Genomic DNA, 22,302 nt, shown 5'->3' on the forward strand with positions numbered 1-22,302 from the left:
TCCTGAGGTGTCGGCAGAGTGACCCCAGGGTCTGTGTGTGTGTCCTGAGGTGTCGGCAGAGTGACCCCAGGGTCTCTGTGTGTGTCCTGAGGTGTCGGCAGAGTGACCCCAGGGTCTCTGTGTGTGTCCTGAGGTGTCGGCAGAGTGACCCCAGGGTCTGTATGTGTGTGTCCTGAGGTGTCGGCAGAGTGACCCCAGGGTCTCTGTGTGTGTCCTGAGGTGTCGGCAGAGTGACCCCAGGGTCTGTATGTGTGTGTCCTGAGGTGTCGGCAGAGTGACCCCAGGGTCTGTATGTGTGTGTCCTGAGGTGTCGGCAGAGTGACCCCAGGGTCTCTGTGTGTGTCCTGAGGTGTCGGCAGAGTGACCCCAGGGTCTCTGTGTGTGTCCTGAGGTGTCGGCAGAGTGACCCCAGGGTCTCTGTGTGTGTCCTGAGGTGTCGGCAGAGTGACCCCAGGGTCTCTGTGTGTGTCCTGACAGGTATGGTGGGCTGAATGGTGGCCCCGAAAGCTGTCCATCCTTCTGCAGCCGGTAAAGGTGACCTTATTCCGATGAAAGGTCTCGGCAGATGGAAGTAAGTTACTGACCTCTGTACCAGATCACCCGGGATGCATGTGGATCCTAAATCCAATGAAGGGTGTCCTTGGAAGAGAAGAGGGGGTGATCTGAAGCACAGAGCCACCTAGGGGAGAAGGTTTGTGCAGATGTATGCAGAGGTCGGGGTGATGTGGCCACAAGCCCAGGGAGGCCTGGGGTTCCCCAAGGGCTGGAGCAGGCCAGGGGGACTCCCCTGGAGCCTCTGGAGGGAGCTCAGCCCTGCCCACACCTTGGTCACAGGTTTCTAACTCCAGAACTGGGGGAGAATGAATTTGTGTTAAAGCTGTCCAGTGTGTGGCCAGTGGCTGCAGCCGCCCCTGGACACCGAGAGTGAACTTGCTGGCTCCAAGGTGAAAACAGTGGCAGGACCCGCGACCCCTGCCCCCCCGCCCCCCGCCACGATCTTGTCATAAGGTTAAAGGAATGAATATGCACAGATGAGATGCCTGAATCAGGGACTGCCACTTGGGTCTCAGCCCCCTTCACCTCCTCCTCCTTGTCATCATCACCATCATTAGGGGTCCTCATCCACTCGTTCAGTGGACACGCGGTGCTCTTGCACGGCCCTGATGTGGGGAACGAGGCCAACGAGCTGGGAGGCTCCACACAGGACTCACCCTGCCTGCTGGGGCCGCATGGACAAGGCCTGTGCAGTGACACGGAGGCCCTGGGAGAGGCTGGAACCTCTGGTCGTGGGAGGCTCGGGGTCTCAGCATCAGAGGTGGAGGGGTGAGCCGGGTCCATCCAGGGGGTGCAGCCCTTCACTCAAAGTGGGGGAAGAACCCCACGTGGCAGCCGGTGTCCGGGAGCCTCCCCTTGCCCTGGTGGGCTGCGGGCACAGCCATGGATGACCAGGAGTCTGCATCTCGCTAGGGGCCGAGGCTGGCACCAAGTGAATCCTCAGTGAGGTTTTTTCCTTAAAAACCATCCTAAGTGACTTTGGCTCCATTGGTTTTTGCCAAAAACCTACAATGATCCCAAGAACTTTGTACACTCCAAGGGTGGTGACTGGACGTGGAGCCCAGCACAGACCCAAGTCGGTCCTGCCCTGAGTCCCACGGGCCGGCCACACCATCCCCCTTCTGTGGCCTGGCTTTCTTCTGCCAGGACCCCCAGGATGGTGGAAAGGCGAGTGTGGCCTCAAGCTGAGGGGCCCAGCGTGGGCTCCAAGCCCCTGGGGGTCCCCTTGGGAAGTCTGGTGGACCATAGTCTCCACTGCCGTCGGGCAGCTCTGTCTCGGGGAATGTCTTGTTTCTTTGCTTTTTGTTGTGATGGGACACCCCACTTATCTCCGGGCGGTTGGGAAGTCTGTTGTTGTTACATGCTCCCGCCTTAGATGGGGAAACATGATTGCTGCCTTGGCGCTGCTCACTCGATCCTGGGAATCTGTTAAACACAAATGGCAAGGGGAACAGAGAAAAACAGAAAAAGAAAAACAGAGACTTGCTGGGTTGCTTCAGGTCTCACCTGTGATTAAGAGTGTGTACAGCCTGCATGTGAACCCGGATTCCCACACCTGCCAGCTACCAGGTGCCAGGCCCTGATTTTAGACCCCCAGCTTCACTAAGGAGTCCTTGACAGATACAGTTTGTGTGTATTTCAAGTCTACCTTGTGATGACTTGATGCCCATAGGCCTCATGGAATGATTGCCCAACATACGCATCGCCTCACACAGTTAAATCTGTGTGTGTGTGTGTGTGTGTGTGTTTGTCTCTTTAATGTTGTTCTAGAATCCATGAACACAATATATATAGCTCTCCATTTTTTTAGATCTTCTTTAATTTATCTTAGAAGTTTATAGTTTGCTGTATGTCTTGCACATGTTTAGTTAGATATCTTGATATTTTCAGTGGCATTATAAATTCCTCATAGATAGAGATAGAACTGACTTTTCTATATTCACTTCCTAATTCCATTTATTTCAAATAATTCTAATTGTATTTTTTTATGTATACATAATTATGTCTTCAAATAAGTGCTTTCTTTCCCCTTTGCAACTGTGATAACCCTTTTCTTTTTCTTGCCTTATTTTTCGGACTGGGATCTCCAGTACAGAGTACAGTGGTGAACAGAAGTAGTGAGAATAAGTATCCGTGTCTCTTTTCCATAATCAGAGGAAAAGCTTTCAGTATTTCACCATCACATATGATATTAGCTTTTTTGGAGACATTTTTATCAAAATATATAAATTCTTCTCTGTTAGTTGACCAAGAGTTTTTTCTTAGTCATGAACTAAGATTATTACATTAAATTTTGTTAAGTTTATTTTCTGCAGGTTTTGAAACAGGTGATTTTTCTTTAATGTGGCGATTTAACTTTTAAAAAATTTTGTGATTCTAAAACGACCCCAACCTGATCTCGATGTATTCTCCTTTGGTTGGACTTTATTTGTTGGGGTTTTATTTAGGATTATTCCATCTATACTCAGAGTCTGTAATTTTGCTTTCTTGTACTTCTTCCTTGTTGGTTTTAGTATCAAGGTTATGCTAGTCTTCTAAAACAAGGTTGCAGAGTGTTCCTTGTTTACCCCGAGAGTTCCTGTGAGATTACTGTTTTCTTCCCTAGATTTTGGAAAGAATTGATTGGCAAAACCAGTTGGTTTCATTGTGGGGAGGCTTTTAATTTCAGATTTAATTTTTTTCATGCAAATAAAATGTTCTGATTTTGTATGTCTTCTTGGGTCTATTTAAGTAAAGCATATTCCCCCTGCTAGGAATTTATTGAGGCCAGCAGATTCTCCAATTAGTAAGTGAACTGTGGTTTATAGTATGTTTCCTATCTGCAAGATGTGTTGTCTCCCCTTTCAAAAATCCTTGATACTGGTGATTTGTGCTTTGTCTCTTTTTCTTAATCAGTGTCTCTAGGGGTTTATGAGTTGTATCGGTCCTTTCAAAGAGCCAACTTTTGGCTTTGTTTTTAAAAATGTTCATATTTGCTTTCTGTTGCCTTATTTTCTGCTCCTTTTTTCCCCATCTGCCTTGTGTTTCGTTTGCTTTGCTCTTTTTCTGGTTTCTTGGGCTAGAGGCTTAGTTGATTTTTAGCCTTCCTTCTTTTCCAGTATATGTGTTTCGGGCTTTAAGTTACCCTCTAAACACAGTTCGCTGCGTGCCACAAGTTTGAATAAGCCCGATTTTCACTATCTTTTATGTAAAAGTTTTTCCTAATCTTCATGTGGTTTTTAAAATTTTATTGAAGAAATTCTTCAAGAAGCATGTCATTGAACTTCCCAGTGTTTGGGGAGGTTTTTCTAGTGACCCTTTTTTGATTTCTCACTTAATTCCATGAAGAGCCCCGTCTTAGTCATTTTGCGCTACTGTTATAAATACCATAGACTAGCTGGTAAACAACAGAAAGTTGTTTCTTATAGTCCCGGAGGCTGGGAAGTCCTAAGATCACCCGCAGGTGCCACATCTGGTGAGGCCTGTTTCCTGGCTCCTAGGCTGCCTGCTTCTTCTCTCTGTCCTCGCAGCACGGGAGCCCATTCCCTCCTGACCTGACCCCTCCCAGAGTCCCTGCCTTCTAGTATCATCACCACGTGCGAGGTGAAGCTTGAGGGCACATAAACCGTCAGCCCATTGCAATCCGTAAGTATACCCTGAATTATTTCAGTCCTTGGAAATAATTTGAGCTTTCCTAATGGCCCAATATATATTCATTTTGTTCTATGTTCCTTGGGCTCTTGAAAATAATATGGGTCAGTGGGAGTGCAGTGTTCCGTATGTATCAGTTAGAGCAGGCTTGTCACTCGTATAATTCAGATTCCGGTAGCCATGCTGAATAAAGTAGAAGTCGGTGAAATTACCTGTAATATATTTTATTTAACACACCCAAAATATTATCATTTCAGTGTGTGATCAACATGATAAAGCCTAGTGAAATATTTCACATTCTGTTTTTCATGCTGAGTCTTGAAAATCCAGTGTGTGTTTCATGCTTGCAGCGCGTCTCATTGTCGAGCCAGCCGCATTTCAGGTACTTCGTGGCTGCAGGTGACTCCGCACCAGGGAGCCCAGTTCCAGGAGAGACGTGTCTTTAACGTCTCCCACTGCGATGATGAACTTGGCTGTTACTCCTTTTCTATTTCTGTCAGTTTTTATGGATTGATATTTTGAGGTTATGTTATTAGGTACATTCAAATTTAGAATCCTCATCTTCTTGCTAGACTGAACTTGTATCAGTATGAGATGCTCCTTTTTATCGCTAGTAATGCTTCTTAATTTAGGCACTGTTTGACAGTGATATTGCCACATGAGTTTTCTGTCCTTGTTTGCCTGGGTATCTTTTACTTTCACCTGTCTAAAAGATCTTCTATCTTAACATGTACCTCTGTGAATAGTGTATAGGTTTAATTATAATCAGTTTGACACTGTACCTGTTAATGAGAGTATTTGCTCTATTTATTATTTTGATATTTCAGTGTGTAGATACCATGTTACTGTTTGTCCCACCTATTCTGTGTTCTTTTTCTCTTGCCTTCTTTTAGAAGTATGAAGTGTTTCTCTAGTTCTGTACTCCTCTGTCAGGTTGTTGGGCGTACATTGGCAGATACAGCGTGTGTTTCACATTTAAGTCTAACTTAGTACTTTTACTGCCTCCCTGACACGATTGTTTCCTCCTTGTCACTGTTATACTTGAAAATTTTAGATACATTTTTGGCATGATCATCATTGTTTTGTAGAGTTAATATTTACCCTCAGAGTTACCTCATTGTTGGTCTTTACTTGTTTTGTCTGTTTCCGTCAGAGACTACTTTTCCTTTTCCCAAAGAACTGCCTTCATGTTTTTTTAGTTCACGTCTGTGGCTGATGAGTTGTCTCATTTCCATTTGCCCTAAAAGTCTTTATTTTGCTTTCACTTTCGAAACGTGTTTTTGTTGGGTATAGAATTCCAGGTTGGTGGTTATTTGTTTTTCAGCATTTTACAGATGCCAGTCCATCATCTTCTGACTTCCTTGTTCTTGAAGTCAGCTCTCAGTCTTGCTGTGCCATTAAAAGCCTCTGAGCGCTTGAACATTTTCTTCTTGCCTTAGGCACCCGCAGAGCTGCTGAAACCAATGTGCGGTTTGCATTTTTGAGTCAATGGTCTGATTCTTGATCCAACTCTTGCCACTGTCCCTGTCCGTCAGTTCAGTCGCTCAGTGTCTGACCCGTTGTGACCCCATGGGCTGCAGCATGCCAGGCTTCTCTGTCCATCACCACTCCCGGAGCTTGCTCAAGCTCATGTCCATCGAGTCAGTGATGTCGTCCAACCATCTCATCCTCTGTCGTCTCCATCTCCTCCTGCCTTCAGTCTTCCCCAGCATCAGGTTCTTTTCCAATGAGTCAGTTCTTCGCATCAGGTGGCCAAAGTATTGGAGCTTCAACATCAGTCTTTCCAGTGAATATTCAGGACCGATTTGCTTTAGGATTGACTGGTTGCATCTCCTTGCAGTCCACGGGGCTGTCAAGAGTCTTCTCCAACACCACAGTTCAGAAGCATCGATTCTTCGGCGTTCAGCCTTCTTCATGGGCCAACTCTCAAGTCCATACATGACTACCTGAAAAAACATAGCTTTGACTAAATGAACCTTTGTCGGCAAAGTAACGTCTCTGCTTTTTAATATGCTGTCTAGGGTTGTCATAGCTTTCCTTCCAAGGAGCAAGCGTCTTTTAATTTCACCATCTGCCTTAATTTTGGAGCCCAAGAAAATAAAGTCTGTCGCTGTTTCCATTGTTTCCCCATTTATTTGCCATGAAGTGATGGGGCCGGATGCCGTGATCTTCCTTTTTTGAATGTTGAGTGTTATGCCAGCTTTTTCACTCTCCTCTTTCACTTTCATTAAGAGGCTCTTTAGTTTCAACCCCTGTAGACATTTCTTATTCCCCTTTCTGTCTTTTCCCCACTGTGAGGGGCCCCCTTTATAGATTTTAACAACGTAGTTTAACAACGGGCTCCTTCAGTATATTCTATACTTTCCGCCCTCTTATATATGTATTTTTAACCGATCCATTCTTCAGTTCACTGATCCTGTCTTCAGCTACGTCCAATTTGATGTTAAGCCCAGAGACTGAGTTTTTAAATTGAGTCACTGTTATTGTAAAGTTCTAGAATCGGTTGTGATTCTCAGAAATTTTTCCTTTTGTCAAGTATCTTTTTGAGCAGGTGAAGTTTGCATCTGATACCTCTAGCGTACCTCTGATATGCTGATATACATCTGACACCTGTGGAGCTGTTTCAGTTCTTTTTCTCTTGGTCCTGTTTGTGGTTACACCCCTTTTTGCTTTTTTGGTTGCATGTTGGACATGATGTATGGAAAACCCTAGAGGTTCTGAGTGATGCTGTCTTCTCCAGAGTTTCCTCTGACGCAGACCTCCAGTGGGGACAGAGCTGTCTGTTCACTCGGGCCTGAGTGACTTGACTGGGGGCTCCTTGTAAGCTCAGTCTCAGCAGCCTTCACCCACTTTCCCCCCCAACCCCAGGGAGGAGCCCTCCAGCGTCTCCGTCTGCAAGCCTGGGGTCCCTCCCAGGGCCCCTCCTTCTCGGCAGGTCCTGAAGCCCACCGTCTGTCTCCTGAGCGCCACGAGGTGATTGATACTCAGCGCTCAGCCGGTTTGGGCAGAGTGTTGGGTCCGTTTTCTGTGCCTCCCTTTTCTTGGGGAGCTTGGTCTCTAACATCCGGACTGAGTTGTCAGGCCTGTGCTTGAATTTTTGTCTTCCCAGCCCAAGGAACCATCCAGAGCTGTGTTAGCCAGTCCCCTCTGCTTGACTTTTTGCCTGCCTTTTCTTCCCAGAGTCAGCTTTGTTCAAATGCCCCAAGGGAAGGAGCAGCCCTCTCAGCCTCTGGCTCCCTCCCTGGGCTTCCCTTTTGTTTGAAATCTTGGATTGTGGCTGCCTAAGGACCTCTTTTCAAATGTATTTAGCTTTTCTAGCTTTTGGCAGGCTGACCTACAGGCTGCTTGTGTCTGTAACTGGAAGTGGGGAAGCCCTGGGTGCCTTCTCTCATCTGAAGCCACATGTAAAAGTCACAGTAATTCTACTGATCATCTTTATTTGATACCAGGGAAAACATGAACCAGGAGTCCTTGCTTAGTACCCACGGTTGTGTTTCTGATCAGAATCCCCAGGTTGCCGGGCTGTTTCAGTGCCACTTGAACTTGGGAAGGAGGTAGAGCAAGCAGCCCACTCGGCCTGGGGGCAGAGCAGCCGGTCTCCCCTCTTCCTCAGCCCCTGCCGGTCTCCCCTCTTCCTCTGCCCCTGCCGGTCTCCCCTCTTCCTCTGCCCCTGCTGGCCCAGGGCAGGCCTCGTGATGACCGGCTGGTGGTGGAGGTGAAGGCTGAGGGGGAAGGGGTTCGGTGACGTGTATTCTGTGACGTGGTCACATGCGAGTTTACTTTTTCAGTTTGAAAAAAATGACTGCTTTTAGTCTTCCCTCCAGTTTCACGTTAAGGTTGAAAATGAAGATTTTATTCTTAAATTTGAGTACAGTGATTTTACAGTCTTTCTGAAAGCAACAGTTGAGGTTTTCAAAAGACATCTCAGAAAACTCCAGTAGATAAAGCCAAAAAAACAGAATGTGTTCCGGGTGAACTGCGGGCGGGACCCCAAACTGTCCTGTGTCTCTCCCGGAGTCTGTAATGGCTGAGATGGGTGGATATAGAACCCCAAGCACCCTCAGGACTGAGGTCCTCAAGTGACAGCAGAGGTCCCGGCTGAGCCAGGAGCAGTGTGGCCTGTGCCCCAGTGAGTGGAGAGCCGCGAGGGTGGGAGTGGAGCCGGGAGAGGGGGTGGGGGACTCGGGGGCGGAGGGAGGGGCAGCACCTAGGGGGGTCTGGGAGGCGCTGGCTGTCGGGGCTCGAGGCAGGGACACCCCTGAACCTCCACCGTGCAGCCCCCACGGGGCAGAGTTGTCTGGCCGCCCAGGGTTGAAGTTAAGAGAGCGAGTTCGCAACAGGTTGAGTGAACCCCTGTACCCACTGTGGGTTCATGTTAAGTGCCTGGAGCGAGGTTGGTCAAGCCCTTGCTGAGCTCGATTGAGAGAGTCAGTCAGGGAGGACCGAGCTCAGGGTGAGAGTGAGGGGCAGCTAGTGTGGTGAGTCCTCCTCAGCTGGGTGGGTTCTGGGGACGCCCTTGAGTTCAGGGGTGCCCTTTCACTAGCCTCACTGGAGGCTTGTTTAGGGGGTGGAGGGGCAGAAGTCCACTTAGAAGACATGCTCATTCCTAGTGGTGGTGGTTTCTGAAGCAGTTCATACTGTTCGGTTCAACTGTGAACCAGTACCTTGCAGGGTCATGTTTGACGGTGGGCCTGAGCTGTGGGCACGGCCTTCCTTCTCCCGCACCCCACACTCACCTGCCGTCTTTTTGGCAGCCCCTCCCCCTTCTCGGCGCCCTTGATGGTGGGCCTGAGCCCAGCCCCCCTGTTACCACGGAGCCCCTTGTGACTGAGTGGGTTCCGGGTTCCGGGCTCCTGGGAGACGTGCTGGAGGCAGAGCCTTCGTGCCATTTCTTCTTGAGACACCGGTGCTGGTGGACATAGTGTGAGAGCGGTGGTCATAGTGTGAGAGCTGTGTGTGTGAGAGTAGTGTGTGTGAGAGCGGGGTGTGAGAGGAGGGTGTGAGAGTGGGGTGTGAGAGTGGGGTGTGTGAGAGTGATGTTCATGGTGTGAATAGCCATGGTCGTAGTGTGAATAGTGGTGGTGATAGCTCCGGTGCTCAGGTATCTGGTAGTGAACCAGCAGTTGCCCCCGAGTGGGGGGCTGCCCCCATCCGTGAGGATGGGTCGCAGAAAGGCCCGCGTCTGGGCGCTTTTTCAGTGCTGCTACCCCAAGGCAAAGGCCAAGACGAGGAAGAATTTGGACGCGGCCCAAGTCCTGGATGCAGAGCTGCTTGAGGTGAGAGCAGATGGAGGCTGGGCTCGTCGGATCGGCCCTCACGCGGTGAAGCACTGGGGTCGTGTTTCTTGTTAGCACGGTTGTGGGCCCTGCCGGCCAGGGCATTTCGGCCTTAGTGGGCAGGATCGACCCCAGCAGGTTTACCTTGTAAGAGGTTGTGCAGGTGCTGCTTGGAGGATGGGCGGAGGCCCCACAAGAAGGGAAACACTGGCTGGATGAGTCTCTGGGGCATGTGGATCGAGCTAGAGAGTCCGTCCTTGAAGCAGAAATGCTAAGCCTCTTAACGTCTCTCATCTTACAAAGCACAGGACAGTGTGTCCAGTATCTTAATGACGGGTACCTACTGCTTACGTGTATAACATACACCCTCATAGCTTCACATGTCTACTACATGCCTCTTGCAAGTGTTGGGCACTGTTTACTGAATGACTGGGTGACTTCAGTGGAGTCAGGCTAACGGATGGCCCTGGGGTGCCATCAGCCTTTTTCCCAGGGGAACACTCCAAAGCCTGGTGGCCTTGTAGACCTTTCCTTTTTTCTTCACTCTCCCCAGTGATTCTAGGTCACTTGTCTGTGTGTTGTTTAAGAATCTCTTTATGCACTTTGTTGTTGGATTTATGTTTAGGAAAGTTTCTCAGACGTCCCTGGGTCTTGAGAAGGCAGGCTTGGATTCCGGGTTCTCCCCTGCCACGTGCCTGTCAGGTCGAGGTGGAGGCTGCAGGCCGGTCTGAGTTGTGGTGGTCTGTGTGGTCTTGGGGTCAGCAGACCCCTCTTCTCTGGAGGGGCAAGGAGATCCTTTGTGTGGATCTTGGAAAGACTTGGCAGGGTCAGTCTTCAGCATCTTGCTCTCTTTTTAATTTGTGTTTGCATTTAGTTACTTACTCATTTCACTGTTTTCTAGGATTTTGCTACGCTTACCAAAGGACTAAATGCATGCAGGCAGCAGCTTCTTGAAAGAGAAGAAGAAATCGCTGAGCTGAAAGCCGAAAGGAACAACACCGGGGTCAGTAGGGGGATTGTCACGGGTTGACATTTGCCTTGCGGGGGTCACCACCGGGCTCCGTGTTGCTGTCTTTAAACTCTGTCTGTTTTCAAGTTATTTTTCACATCTTCCCTCTGAGCAGACCGAGGTGGATCACTTTGGGGTTCTCATACCTTGCTTCAAATTTATGATGAGAGCTAATGTAATTTTAGTACATTTGAGGGGGGAGTTCTCTTAACTTACATTTTTGTCCATGCTCCACTTTGTGTGGGATCTTAGTTCCCTGACCAGGGATTAAAACCTATGTCCCCTGCAGAAGTGTGGAGTCTTAACTACTGGGCCACTGTGGAAGTCCACTCTAACTTTAGGCTGAACTGGCAGGATTCCGACTTGCCTTAGCATGGTTTCGGCTTTAGCATGAGGCTGAGAGGAGTTATCGGCCCTGAATTCAAGCATGAGGTTGAAGGTGCTCTTTTGGCCCCGCCCTGCAGCTGCTGCTGGAGCGTCTGGAGCGCCTGGTTTCCCAGTACATGCCGTCCCTCCGGATGACGGCGGATGAGCAACAGGCGCAGTCCCCAGCCGGCATGACCAGTGAGGTGGAGGTGCTCAGGGCGCTGAAATCGCTGTTCGAGCACCACAAGGCCCTGGACGAGAAGGTACCAGCCACCTGGCCGTCTTGAATTTGTACACTTGCTGCCTTGTTAGGTGGATGCTGCACGTATTTATGTAACTAGTTGACTTTTGAGCTTCTTGAATTTTTGTAAATAGATTCTTTCTGTAAGAAGACAGAGTTTTATATGGTTAAAAAGCGTTGCCTGCATACATGCTCAGTCATGTCCGAGTCTTTACGACCCTGTGGACTGTAGCCCACCGCGCTCCTCTCTTCATGGGACTTCTCAGGCTAGAATACTGGACTGGGTGGCCATCTTCTACTCCAGTGGATCTTCTTGACCCAGGGATTGAACCTGCCCTCTTCATTGGCAGGCAAATTCTTTACCACTGAGCCACTTGGGAAGCCCGCAGTTAAAAAGTATTAGTTGGCATAAATGACTCAAGATTGATTATATTCTGTATATCAATTTGCATTTAAAAACTGGGTAATAGAATTAATTTAGGATAACGTTTTGTTGTCTCAAACTTAGAATTTAAAGCTGTTAAGAAGGAGATTTTCTTAACGTTAAGATCAATGAGAGACATTAAAGGTATTCTATTACAGTAGCCATGTATTAGGGTGAGTATACAATAAGAAGTGCACTAAGGTATATGCACACATCAACACACAGTGACTCGGCCCCTTTTATTTGAGTTGAGAGAGCGATTATGAGTAGCACGCGAAAGGTGGAGTTTGTTAGAAGAAGGATTAGGTGCCACATGTAACGGGGTAAGTTTGATCAGTCATCGTGTAATTTCAGTTAAGGGTTTGTAATTTGCATCCTTTCATTTTAAAAAAGTATGAAGGCTGTAGTGGTGGACATCAGAGGTTATTTATCTTTCTGATTGAGGACCTGCCCACCTGGGTTATTTTAATGACTAGTAAACTAGACTTGTGGTTCAGAGCTACAGAATCTCTTAAGTACCCATTTGTCCAGTAGAAGACAAATTCTGACTCTAATCACCTGGTTGTATTCGGGATGGATAGCATCACCGTGAATTTTCTTTTTATATTCTGTTTTCAGTTTAGAGTTGAGTTTTTCGAAGTGGAGTTTTGCTGTCTTTACTTACTTCTTTCAGTTCAGTTCAGTCACTCAGTCGTGTCTGACTCTTTGCGACCCCATGAGTCACAGCACACCAGGCCTCCCTGTCCATCACAAACTCCCAGAGTTCACCCAAACCCATGTCCATCGAGTCGATGATTGCCATCGATTGATCTCATCCTCCATCTTTCCCAGCATCAGGGTTTTTTCCAATGAGTCAGCTCTTTGCATCAGGTGGCCAGAGTATTGGAGTTTCAGCTTCAACATCAGTCCTTCCAATGAACACCCAAGACAGATCTCCTTTACGATGAACTGATTGGCTCTCCTTGCAGTTCAAGGGGCTCTCAAGAGTCTTCTCCCACACCACAGTTCAAAGGCATCAATTCTGCGGCACTCAGCTTTCTTCACCGTCCGACTCTCACATCCATACATGACCACTGGAAAAACCATAGCCTTGACTAGACGGACTTTTGTTGGCAAAGTAGTGTCTCTGCCTTTAAATATGCCATCTAAGTTGGCCATAACCTTCCTTCCAAGGAGTAAGCGTCTTTCAATTTCATGGCTACAATCACGATCAGCAGTGATTTTGGGGCCCAAAAACATAAAGTCTGACACTGTTTCCACAGTTTCCCCATCTATTTCCCATGAAGTGATGGGACCGGATGCCATGATCTTAGTTTTCTGAACGTTGAGCTTTAAGCCAACTTTTTCACTCTCCTCTTTCACTTTCATCAAGAGGCTCTTTAGTTCTTTTCCACTTTCTGCCGTAAGGGTGGTGTCATCTGCATATCTGAGGTTATTGATGTTTCTCCCGGCAGTCTCGATTCCAGCTTGTGTTTCTTCCAGCCCAGCGTTTCTCATGATGTACTCGGCATATAAGTTAAATAAGCAGGGTGACAAGGACACAGACTTGACGTCCTCCTTTTCCTATTTGGAACCAGTCTGTTGTTCCATGTCCAGTTCTAACTGTTGCTTCCTGACCTGCGTACAGGTTTCCCAAGAGACAGGTCAGATGGTCTGGTATTCCCATCTCTTTCAGAATTTTCCACAGGTGATTGTGATCCACACAGTCAAAGGCTTTGTTTGGCATAGTCCATAAAGCAGAAATTGATGTTTTTCTGGAACTCTCTTGCTTTTTCGATGATCCAGCAGATATTGGCAATTTGATCTCTGGTTCCTCTGCCTTTTCTAAAATCAGCTTGAACATCTGGAAGTTCACGGTTCACGTATCGCTGAAGCCTGGCTTAGAGAATTTTAAGCATTACTTTACTAGCACGTGAGATGAGTGCAATTGTGCGGTAGTTTGAGCATTCTTTGGCATTGCCTTTCTTTGGGATTGGGATGAAAACTGACCATTTCCAGTCCTGTGGCCACCGCTGAGTTTTCCATATTTGCTGGCATATTGAATATAGCACTTTCACAGCATCATCTTTCAGGATTTGAGATAGCTGAACGGGAATTCCATCAGCTCCACTAGCTTTGTTCGTAGTGATGCTTCCTAAAGTCCGGTGGACTTCACGTTTAGCAGATGATTCTTAAAGAGCAGAATAACTGGGGAAAGCTACTAACGGACGGGGTGCTTGATGGAAAGGCAAGTCCTCGGTCTCGCTCTCTGTCTGGTTCTCGCCTTACCGTCCAGTCTGTGCGGGGCTGTTGGGACCTGTCAGCAATGCACCATGTAGATCTGAGTGGCTGTGAGGGTCGTGTGAGCTCCCAGAGTGCAGAAGAAAGTTTTGACCTCACCGATTGCCCGGAAATGCTGTGTTCCCTGCCTCCCAAAACAAGGCTGTCTAAGGCTTCCTTTCTCCCTTAGAGATCCTCCGACGGCTCCCCAAGCCACGAGGAAGACCTGGCTAAGGTGATCGAGCTCCAGGAAGTCATCGAGAGGCAGTCAGGTGAGCAGAGCCAGTTGAAGGAGTGCCTGGCAAACCTCTCTGCCTACGTGAGAGAGCTGGAGGAGGACCTGGACACGGCCAGGAAGGAGCTCCTCACGTCCGAGGAAGCGAAAAGACAGCTACAGCGGGATGTCCGCGCAGTGAGTGACAGCGGACGTGTCTGTTGTCCTGAGGTGGAATGTGGGTCCCTTGTTCTCCCGGTGATCTGAGCTTTGGGATGGCTGCGTGAGTAGGAGCAGAGCGCTGGCGAGACCGCGACTGGCGGCCTCCCCGCCTCTGCGTCGAGATCTCTGCGGTAGAAGAGGCCTGGTCCAGGCGGTCCATTGGCAGTGGAGCAACATGAGGGCATCCCTAGCGCTGTGCTCACCCTGGGTGTGGACTCCTCATTTCTACAAGTTCTAGGGTGCCCAGTGTGTTCCTCTTTGAAAAATTCATTCATCCATTCATTCATTTATTGGAGTCTAGTTGCTTTACTTTGTATTGGAGAAGGCAGTGGTACCCCACTCCAGTACGCTTCCCTGGAAAATCCCATGGATGGAGGAGCCTGGTAGGCTACAGTCCATGGGGTGGCTAAGAGTCGGACACAACTGAGCGACTTCACTTTCACTTTTCCCTTTGATACACTGGAGAAGGAAATGGCAACCCACTCCAGTATTCTTGCCTGGAGAATCCCAGGGACAGGGGAGCCTGGTGGGCTACCGTCTGTGGGGTCGCACAGAGTCGGACATGACTGAAGCGACTTAGCAGTTAGCAGTTGCTTTACACTGCTGTGTCAATGTCTGCTGTACAGCAAAGTGAATCCGTCATATATATATATATATATATATATTTATATTTATATATATATTTATATATATATATATATATATATGTGTGTGTGTGTGTGTGTGTGTCTACATATATCCCTCTTTTTAGATTTCCTACCCATTTACTTTACCACAGAGCCCTGAGTAGACTGCCCTGTGCTGTACAGTAGGTCCTTACTCGTTGTTGACTTTACGCATAGTCTCAGTAGTGTACATACGTCAACCCCAGTCTCCCAGTTCATCTCCCCCACCTGCCTGTCGAATGTATACCTGATGATGCTGAAATTTCCTTCGGGTTCACTCAGGCGAGTCTGGTGACGTCTGTGGAGCCCGTTCTCTCGGAGAGATGGGAGCCCGCTGTGTGGGCCCAGCTGAGGCAGCTTGCCTGGCCGTCTTCTCTAGTTTTCTGAGGTTCTGCTCCTTGAAGGGATGTGTGACATTGATACCGGCGGTCAGACAGGTCGAGTGGCGTTTGCTCACCCTCAGAGCCTCAGGCCCGTGCTGTGTGACCATGTAGAGTCATGATGTTTCTGGTGGTCGTGTCTGCGGCTGTCATGATTGATGAGAAACTGCCTAACGGTCATTGTGAAAAGAGAAGAGTGCTGAGGGTTCGGGCCTCCTCCTGTGAGCCTCACCTCTCCTTTGTAGGCAGACAGACAGCGCCCACCCTGCCCCACCCCTGCCCCGTGAGACCGTCTCAGACAGAACCCCTCCGACATGTGCTACAGCAGGTGTCCTTGTTTAGTAGCTTGGTGTGAGTAATTCTCTGTGAGAGCTCAAGGTGAGAACTCAAAACAGAATATTTGCACGCTTGTATAACCTTTTCCCACTATTCTTTGGCAACAGGAGGAGATTAGGTGGCAGAGTTCAATATGTAGAGAATTCTGGGAAAAGCGGCCTTGAGACCTTTCACTTTTAATGTCAGGCCTTTGCCCACATTGGTTACTTAGTAGTCGACTACGGAGGGACCTGCAGTGGATTTTGACCTGGCGGACGGGAGTTGCACCAGCAGCAAGTTCTGGTCCTGGTTTGACCCTTTCATACATGTGGTGTAAGTCTGCTTTAGAAGAATTAGGCTTGAGAAGGCTGCTTCCAGTTGTGTTAAACTTTGACTTCTGTTTCCACTCATTACTATTACTTGAATTCTGAGGAAATTGCATGAGAGTTTTCCGACTTTTACCCGAGGAAACGAGCCTCAGAGGTCCCTGTTGGATCTGTTGAAGGTCCCTCCCTCTTGTGGATCCAGTCCGCCTGTGTGGTGTAGCAGACAGAGGTCGTGACTTCATGCCAGATACCATTCCTCCTGGAATTCATGCAATAACAGGGTAGTTTAGTATACTCTTTGCTGTTTGGGTTTATTATGTTGAAGAGAAGCTTGGGAAACCGAGTGGCCAGACAGAACGTTAATACAGACATATGGGTGCCAATCGTGGCAAATGTGACATTTTAAGTAGGCACGTTTTTGCTCACGTCCGAGGAAACTGCCGTGTCTAGGACTTTAATTTTGAGGACGCTAACTTTATTTTTGAGTTGAAACTTAGGATTTAGTCCAACTTTTTTACGCGTACGTGTATCGGAATGTTCCATGATAATGACTTACCTTTTCTACTCTGCAATGCCCGGTGTAGGCCATGGTCCAGAACACGGACGCGGAGGTGCGAATCACTACCCTTGAGAGATGCTACCTTGCCGCCCAGCGCGAAGCCACCTCTGTGCACGACGACCTCAATGATAAACTTGAAAATGAAATCGCAGATAAGGATTCTATGCATCGACAGGTAACGGCTTTTACTGAACTGTGTCTGACTTTTATAGTGGTGAATTCCTGAGGAAGGAAGGTAAACACCTTTTCATGTGACTCCCACGTTGTAAGGCACCTGCCCCCTCACACTGTGGTCCTGAAATGGTTTTGGAACAAAGCGTTGATAGATCGCTTTATGTCTTCCCATTTTCCTTTTTCTGGCTACGAGTTTCCTTTTAAGGCATGCTTTTTTTTCTTAAAAGAACCAATTTTGATAACTTGTGGCCTACTGTGAGGCCCAGCACAGTACTAATTAGCACCGTTTTGATTGAAATCATCCTGCGAGTAAATGGATACACATACCCATCATTTTATAGTGAGAAGAATTCTCATTGGAAGTTTAAGTACCTTTGTATTTTCGCCTCATTTATGGCATGTATTTTTTCATACATGTCTGTGTTTTGAGCTGCCATGTTCAGTGAGCAGCTAGTTTGGGCCAGACATCGTCAGAACTAGGACTCCAGCAGTGAATTAAAAACGGTGTGCGTTCTTTATCCACTGCCATGTAACAAATCACTGCAAAGCTTAGTGACTTCCCAGTGAGCAGGTCACAGTCCAGTTTCTGTGCTTTGCAGCAGGTGGGCCTGGTTCAGGGCCTCCTGAGGACGCAAACATGGGAAGGCCCCCCAGGGCTGGATGGCAGGCTTTCAGACTCACCTGGCTGGTGGGGACAGGCCCAGGTCCCTGCCGTGTGGACCTCTTCATGGCCTGGCTTTCCTCGGAACACCCTCTGAGAGCGAGAGTGCGGGGTGTATCCCGGGGCCTTTCGCGCCCCGGTCTCAGAAACCGCACACCTTGACTTGTGTTTGCGAGAGTGAGCTGCAAAGTCCTGCCTCGCTCAGGGGCTGAGCAGGAGTTGCCCCCTCTGCCTCTTGAAGGGAGGAGGATGGAAGAATTTGTGGATCCATTTTTAAGCCCGCGCAGCCCGTTGGACAGTAACGAGCAGGGAAAGGAGACCAGAGTGCCCGAGTTGTCCAAGGAAGGGGGGACGATTGAGTGTGAACAGGGTGGCCAACGAGGTGACACCAGGAGGGTGACCTTGAACAGAGCCCCAGAGGCAGGAAGAGAAGGAGCCACTCGGAGATAGATCAAGGGTCGTGTCAACAAGCTGGGATAACGGAGAGAGAGGGCCACATCAGGGAGGACCCCGGGCTCAGGCCTGAGCAGCTCGAGGCCGGAGCCTGTTTCCTGAAGTGAGGAGGGCACTGGGGTGGGGAGCTAAGAGCCGGCCTCAGCCCTGTTCAAGTGGACGAGCCCGTCAGCAGCTGAGTGTTCCGGCCTGGATCCGGGAGAGGACTCAGGGTCGTGGGCATACAGATGGCATTTAAAGGCACGAGCATGGTAAAGTCACCAGGCATGTGCTGGTGGAGAGAGATGGGGTGCAAGAGTAGAGCCGTGGGGTGCCCCACATTCCAAGGTTGAGAAGGGGCGCGAGGGACTGAGGAATAACCCCAGAGAGGGAGGGGCCTGGAGCCCAGGGAGAGACATGCTGCGGGGGCAAGGAGGGGAGGGGGCTTGATAACATGGGTTCCTTGGCGCCCCCGGGGAACTGCCCTGCGGGGTGGGGCACACCACCTGCTTGCAGAGAGCTGGAGACCGGGTGGGGCAGGGGACAGTAGAGGCCGCTCCCAGGGAGCTTTCAGAGACCTGCAGTGGGTGCTGCAGGGAGCCCTGGAGGAGGAATCTGCTGGTTCCCATTGTGCGATTTTAAGGTGAGAAAAGGGAGAGGATGTGCTGACCGGGCTGATGGGGGTGAACCCATAGGCAGCTGGTTCGCTGGAGCGGAGCAGGAATGATGGCAGGAGGTGCTGGAGCCAGCGAAGGGGGTGGCCCAGCCCTGGGGAGGGATTGTGACGAAGACAGAGGGTGAGGGCACAGGCAACGGGGGACAGGGAGCCGGCAAACCAGCCCCTCAAGGCTGCCCCTTGGTTGCTTTGAGGTCATGTCTGGGAAAAGAAGGCAGGACCTGGGTTGAGAGTGGGGCAGGGGGGAGATTTGCAGAGAGAAGGGTGTGAGGTGTGAGAGTGGAAGAGCAGGATGGGGCCCAGCAGGCACTCTCCCGGGCATCTCTGATGACAGAGCCACCCCTGGGGTGTGAGGGGCCGTCCCCCAGAACAGCCCGAGTGCCTGTGCCCCGAGAGGAGAGCCGCGGGGGGCTGGCCTTCCGGTCCCCTGGCTGCCCCTGCTCGCTCCTGTCTGAGGTGTTCAGACCAGCCTGGAAAACGGAGGGCTGGGAACCTGTGAGGACTGTACTCCTCGGTGAACTAGTACAAGTGATGACGGCTGAGGTGGACCCAGCTGCTGCGGAGCTGAAGGATTTTTTTTTTCTTTTCCTTCCGCCTGGCTGAAGGAAGCATGGATGTATTTTTTTTTAATTTTCGGTTTTTGTCTCTGACTCCATCAGCCCACCCTTATGAAAAACCTCATAGGATTGCCTTCCGTCCACGCTAAGACCTGAATGTCACCAGGCCATCTAGGAACTGGATTCTCCTCCTGCCCATTTCTTCAGTACTGCTCGCTTAAGAGATGACAGTGTCTCATAAGCATGGCCCATTTATCCAAAGTCAGGGCTCCCATGTAAAATCGTGGTCACTGACGAGACGTGGTCCTCTCGTGCCCAGGTGCAGACCCCGAAGAAACAGGACTGCGAGCGCGCCAAGGAAGCCAGCGTGCCGGCCAGCGTGGCCCAGGCGTTCGAGAGTGACGTGGACGTGTCTGACGGCGAGGACGACAGGGCCATCCTCTGCAGCTCGGCCGCTCTGCTGTCGCCCAGAGGGCAGGGCGATGCCGAGACTCTGACTGCGATGCTTCAGGAGCAGCTGGACGGCATCAACGAAGAGATCCGGTGGGTGCGCCCGAGCCCAGCTTCCTGGAAACTTGGTTTCTCTGAGGAGCTGTTCTCCTTAGACAAGTCTTGAGTGTTCCCTAGTAAGAAAACTGACTTCAGGTCTGCTTCAAGAATTTTCAGTTCCGAGATGGCCCTTGATTATAGAGCTCAGTCAGCCAGGGCATTCGGTCCACAGTGTGTTGTCAGCACTCTGTGGGGAGGCGCTGTGGGGTGTTCCCCTCTCAGCTCTGAGCCCCAAGGTGGGTGAGGTGCCAAGGCGGTGTCCCCCTGTGGCCCGTGCACCCTCCGGCACTGAGGGTTCGCCCTCGTGTGTCCTTCGGAGCCGCCCACGTTCTGGTGAAAAGCCACCTAGAACAGAAAAGCTGGGGTTTTGGGGTTGGCAAATTCCCACTCAGATCTGCATTTTCCTTTTAAAGTTAATACAGTGTGAAGATTGGCTTGTTGTAAGTAAGACAGTGGTCCAAGGACATGTGTTTGAGTTTTTCTCATCTCATCAGTATATTGAAGATGTTTTCCTTAGACACCGTCTTGGCAGTTATAACAATTTACAAAACGGGCTAGAATCCAAAGGCCGGCCTCGTGGTGAACAGGGGGCCTTGGGTCTGGGTGCAGCCGGGTGGCTGGGGGCCCCGAGATCTGCCTGGTACCACACCCGCACAGCCATGCCTCCTGTCCCGAGTCCACGTTCAGAGTTGGTCGCAGGCCGGTGACCCTGCACAGGACCTGGCAGAGCCGCTGCTCAGATTGTTCTTGTCACGTCAGCCCAGGCCGAGGTGCCCGTTCCTGTCGGCCGAGCACGGGGGGCCCGGGGGAAAGGCGGGGGTGACGGCCAACCAGCAAACGCAGGTGGTGCCGCCTGCACTTCTGACGCCGTAGACAGACTGCTCTGTGGGCCGGCTTTGAGCACAGACAGCTCAGAAAGATTGTCTTTCCCCGTCCCCGCAGGTAATCTGGAACGGTTATATATTAATATTTTTATTTTTACAGCACGTTGTCAGGTAAAGGTGATTTTTCCTTATGCCACAAGTTAACTTGATGTAAATGGCAAATGCTGTCCATCAACTTGTTATCAACGGTGAAAAACTTCCAGTATGTATAAGCAGAAGTGAAACTGGAGAGGTTACGACCTGTAAGAATCTTGTAGTTAAATTTGAAAATCATTTTATTTGCATAATCGAGTATTTAAACTGCTGTATAAAATCATCCACCACACATTAGGGGAGAAAAGCAGTAACCATGAATTACAGGTTAATGCAGCACATTGACATGAATCCAGAAACTCACACAAAGCTGGTGGAGAACTGCATCAAGTGATGCGTTTGTATGTATAGAACCTTAAAAAAAAAAAATCAACTCAGCACTTCATCTGGTCTGGAGACTTGTGTTTAGAAACTCCAGCTTGTTCGTGAATTGCTGTTTGATTATACAGAGTTCCCGATTCCCAGTGGAAAAGACTTGAGGCACTGCCGTGCATCTCTGCCCTGAGAGCGGGGAAGGTGAAGGTTGTCAACTTCAGGTTATCTCCTCACAGGGAGAGAGGCGCCACCCAGGCCCCGTCAGAATGTTAGAGTAAATCAGTCAAATCAAACGTGAACGATCAGGGGCCACTTTGTAAGACTCAATGATAATTATTCTAAGTTTGAGACTGTTGAAAAGAGGGAAAGTCCTACCTTTTTGCTGAGATGTTAGTTGAGCAACTGTTCCTGGAATTTGCTAATCGTGACACAGAATGCAAGCCCACATTTGTTGTCCAGACACGTTCCTCTGCTGACAAAGGCAGGTGAAGAGTTTTATTCTATTTTAGGTTGATCCAAGAAGAGAAGGAGAACACGGAGCAGCGGGTCGAGGAGATTGAGAGCAGAGTGTGCAGGGGGAGCTTAGGCAACCTTCGTCGTCGTGAATCTGTGAGCTCCCTCAACCTGTGTCCCACCTCCTCGCTTGCCGACTCCTGCCTGCCCAGCAGTGGGCGCTCCAAGCCCCAAAGGAGGCTGCACAGCCCGGAGCAAGAGGTAGACAAGCTGGACATCAAGACTCTGGCCTCCCTGCTGCGTCCCTCCCCCAGCACACTGGTTTTGTGTTTTATTTGTTTCTTTTTTGTTTTTTTCTCTTTTTACCCAGAATAAAATCAGATATACATTTGCTACGCTCAGAGGTGTAAGATTTTTAAAACTGGCTAGTCTTTAATCATTCCGTAATCACACAGCGACAAGTGAGTCTTGATGTTTGGACCGCCGGCTTAGCCACATCATCATGAACTCAGCCAGAGCCTGCCTCTGTAACGTTGGGCCTGGCCTGTGCTGGGCACAGCAGCTGCAGGGAAGTTTTCTGTTCTCAGGGAGCAGACAGCTTCGTGAAAGTAACCATAGGCAGGTCTCATGGTGTGTGAAAACCGTGCAGCACGTTTTCCATTGGGGATGCCTGGCTGCAGGGTGCAGGGCATGCGGTGGGAACAAAACCAAGAAGCTAAACTGGTCTGCTTGCTGCTGGACCTGGCCGCACGCTCAGGCCAGCTCTGCGTGTGAAACCAGGTTAAAAGCCCAGGGCCCCAGGGAAGAAGTTGGGCTTCCTCGCTCTTCCGAGTCTAAAAATGGGATGACGACCTAGGGCTTTTGGTGACAGAGTGTGCGGCTCTAAAGCACATGTTCCAGCTTTCTTGCGTGTTTAGCTTAGGTTTTGTGAGTGCATTGCTGTTTACCCCATGAAATCATGTCTGCAACACTCTGCTTTGTAACTGCACTTGTACTATCACTATTTTTTGTTACCACCCATTTCATTGTAGCTGCATTGTTAGTTAGCATATAATTAAATTATCGGT

At 49.5% G+C, this 22,302-nt stretch overlaps 1 protein-coding gene across 9 annotated transcripts in view; it reads left to right on the forward strand.

Annotated features, from left to right (window-relative positions):
* The window catches only part of LOC145506080 (liprin-alpha-1-like), a 117,136-nt gene extending 95,508 nt beyond the window's left edge, over positions 1-21,628 (forward strand). For 5 of the 9 annotated variants that reach the window (XM_081489839.1, XM_081489829.1, XM_081489851.1 and 2 more), the window contains 7 exons: positions 478-571; positions 10,363-10,464; positions 10,935-11,099; positions 13,951-14,172; positions 16,467-16,616; positions 19,261-19,484; positions 21,292-21,628. In XM_081489839.1, the coding sequence (XP_081345965.1) occupies positions 566-571; positions 10,363-10,464; positions 10,935-11,099; positions 13,951-14,172; positions 16,467-16,616; positions 19,261-19,484; positions 21,292-21,610 (1,188 nt within the window). In that variant the 5' untranslated portion in view covers positions 478-565 and the 3' untranslated portion in view covers positions 21,611-21,628. Of the gene's footprint in view, positions 1-477; positions 572-9,053; positions 9,462-10,362; positions 10,465-10,934; positions 11,100-13,950; positions 14,173-16,466; positions 16,617-19,260; positions 19,485-21,291 lie in introns of those variants that run through there. The other 4 variants (XM_081489812.1, XM_081489793.1, XM_081489801.1 and 1 more) reach the window with 2 other exon arrangements.
* The last annotated feature ends 674 nt before the right edge of the window (positions 21,629-22,302 follow it).

The sequence above is a fragment of the Giraffa tippelskirchi genome, chromosome 1 (genome assembly GCF_054371585.1).
Source record: "Giraffa tippelskirchi isolate mGirTip1 chromosome 1, T2T-mGirTip1v1.2.pri, whole genome shotgun sequence".
Lineage (NCBI taxonomy): Eukaryota > Metazoa > Chordata > Mammalia > Artiodactyla > Giraffidae > Giraffa > Giraffa tippelskirchi.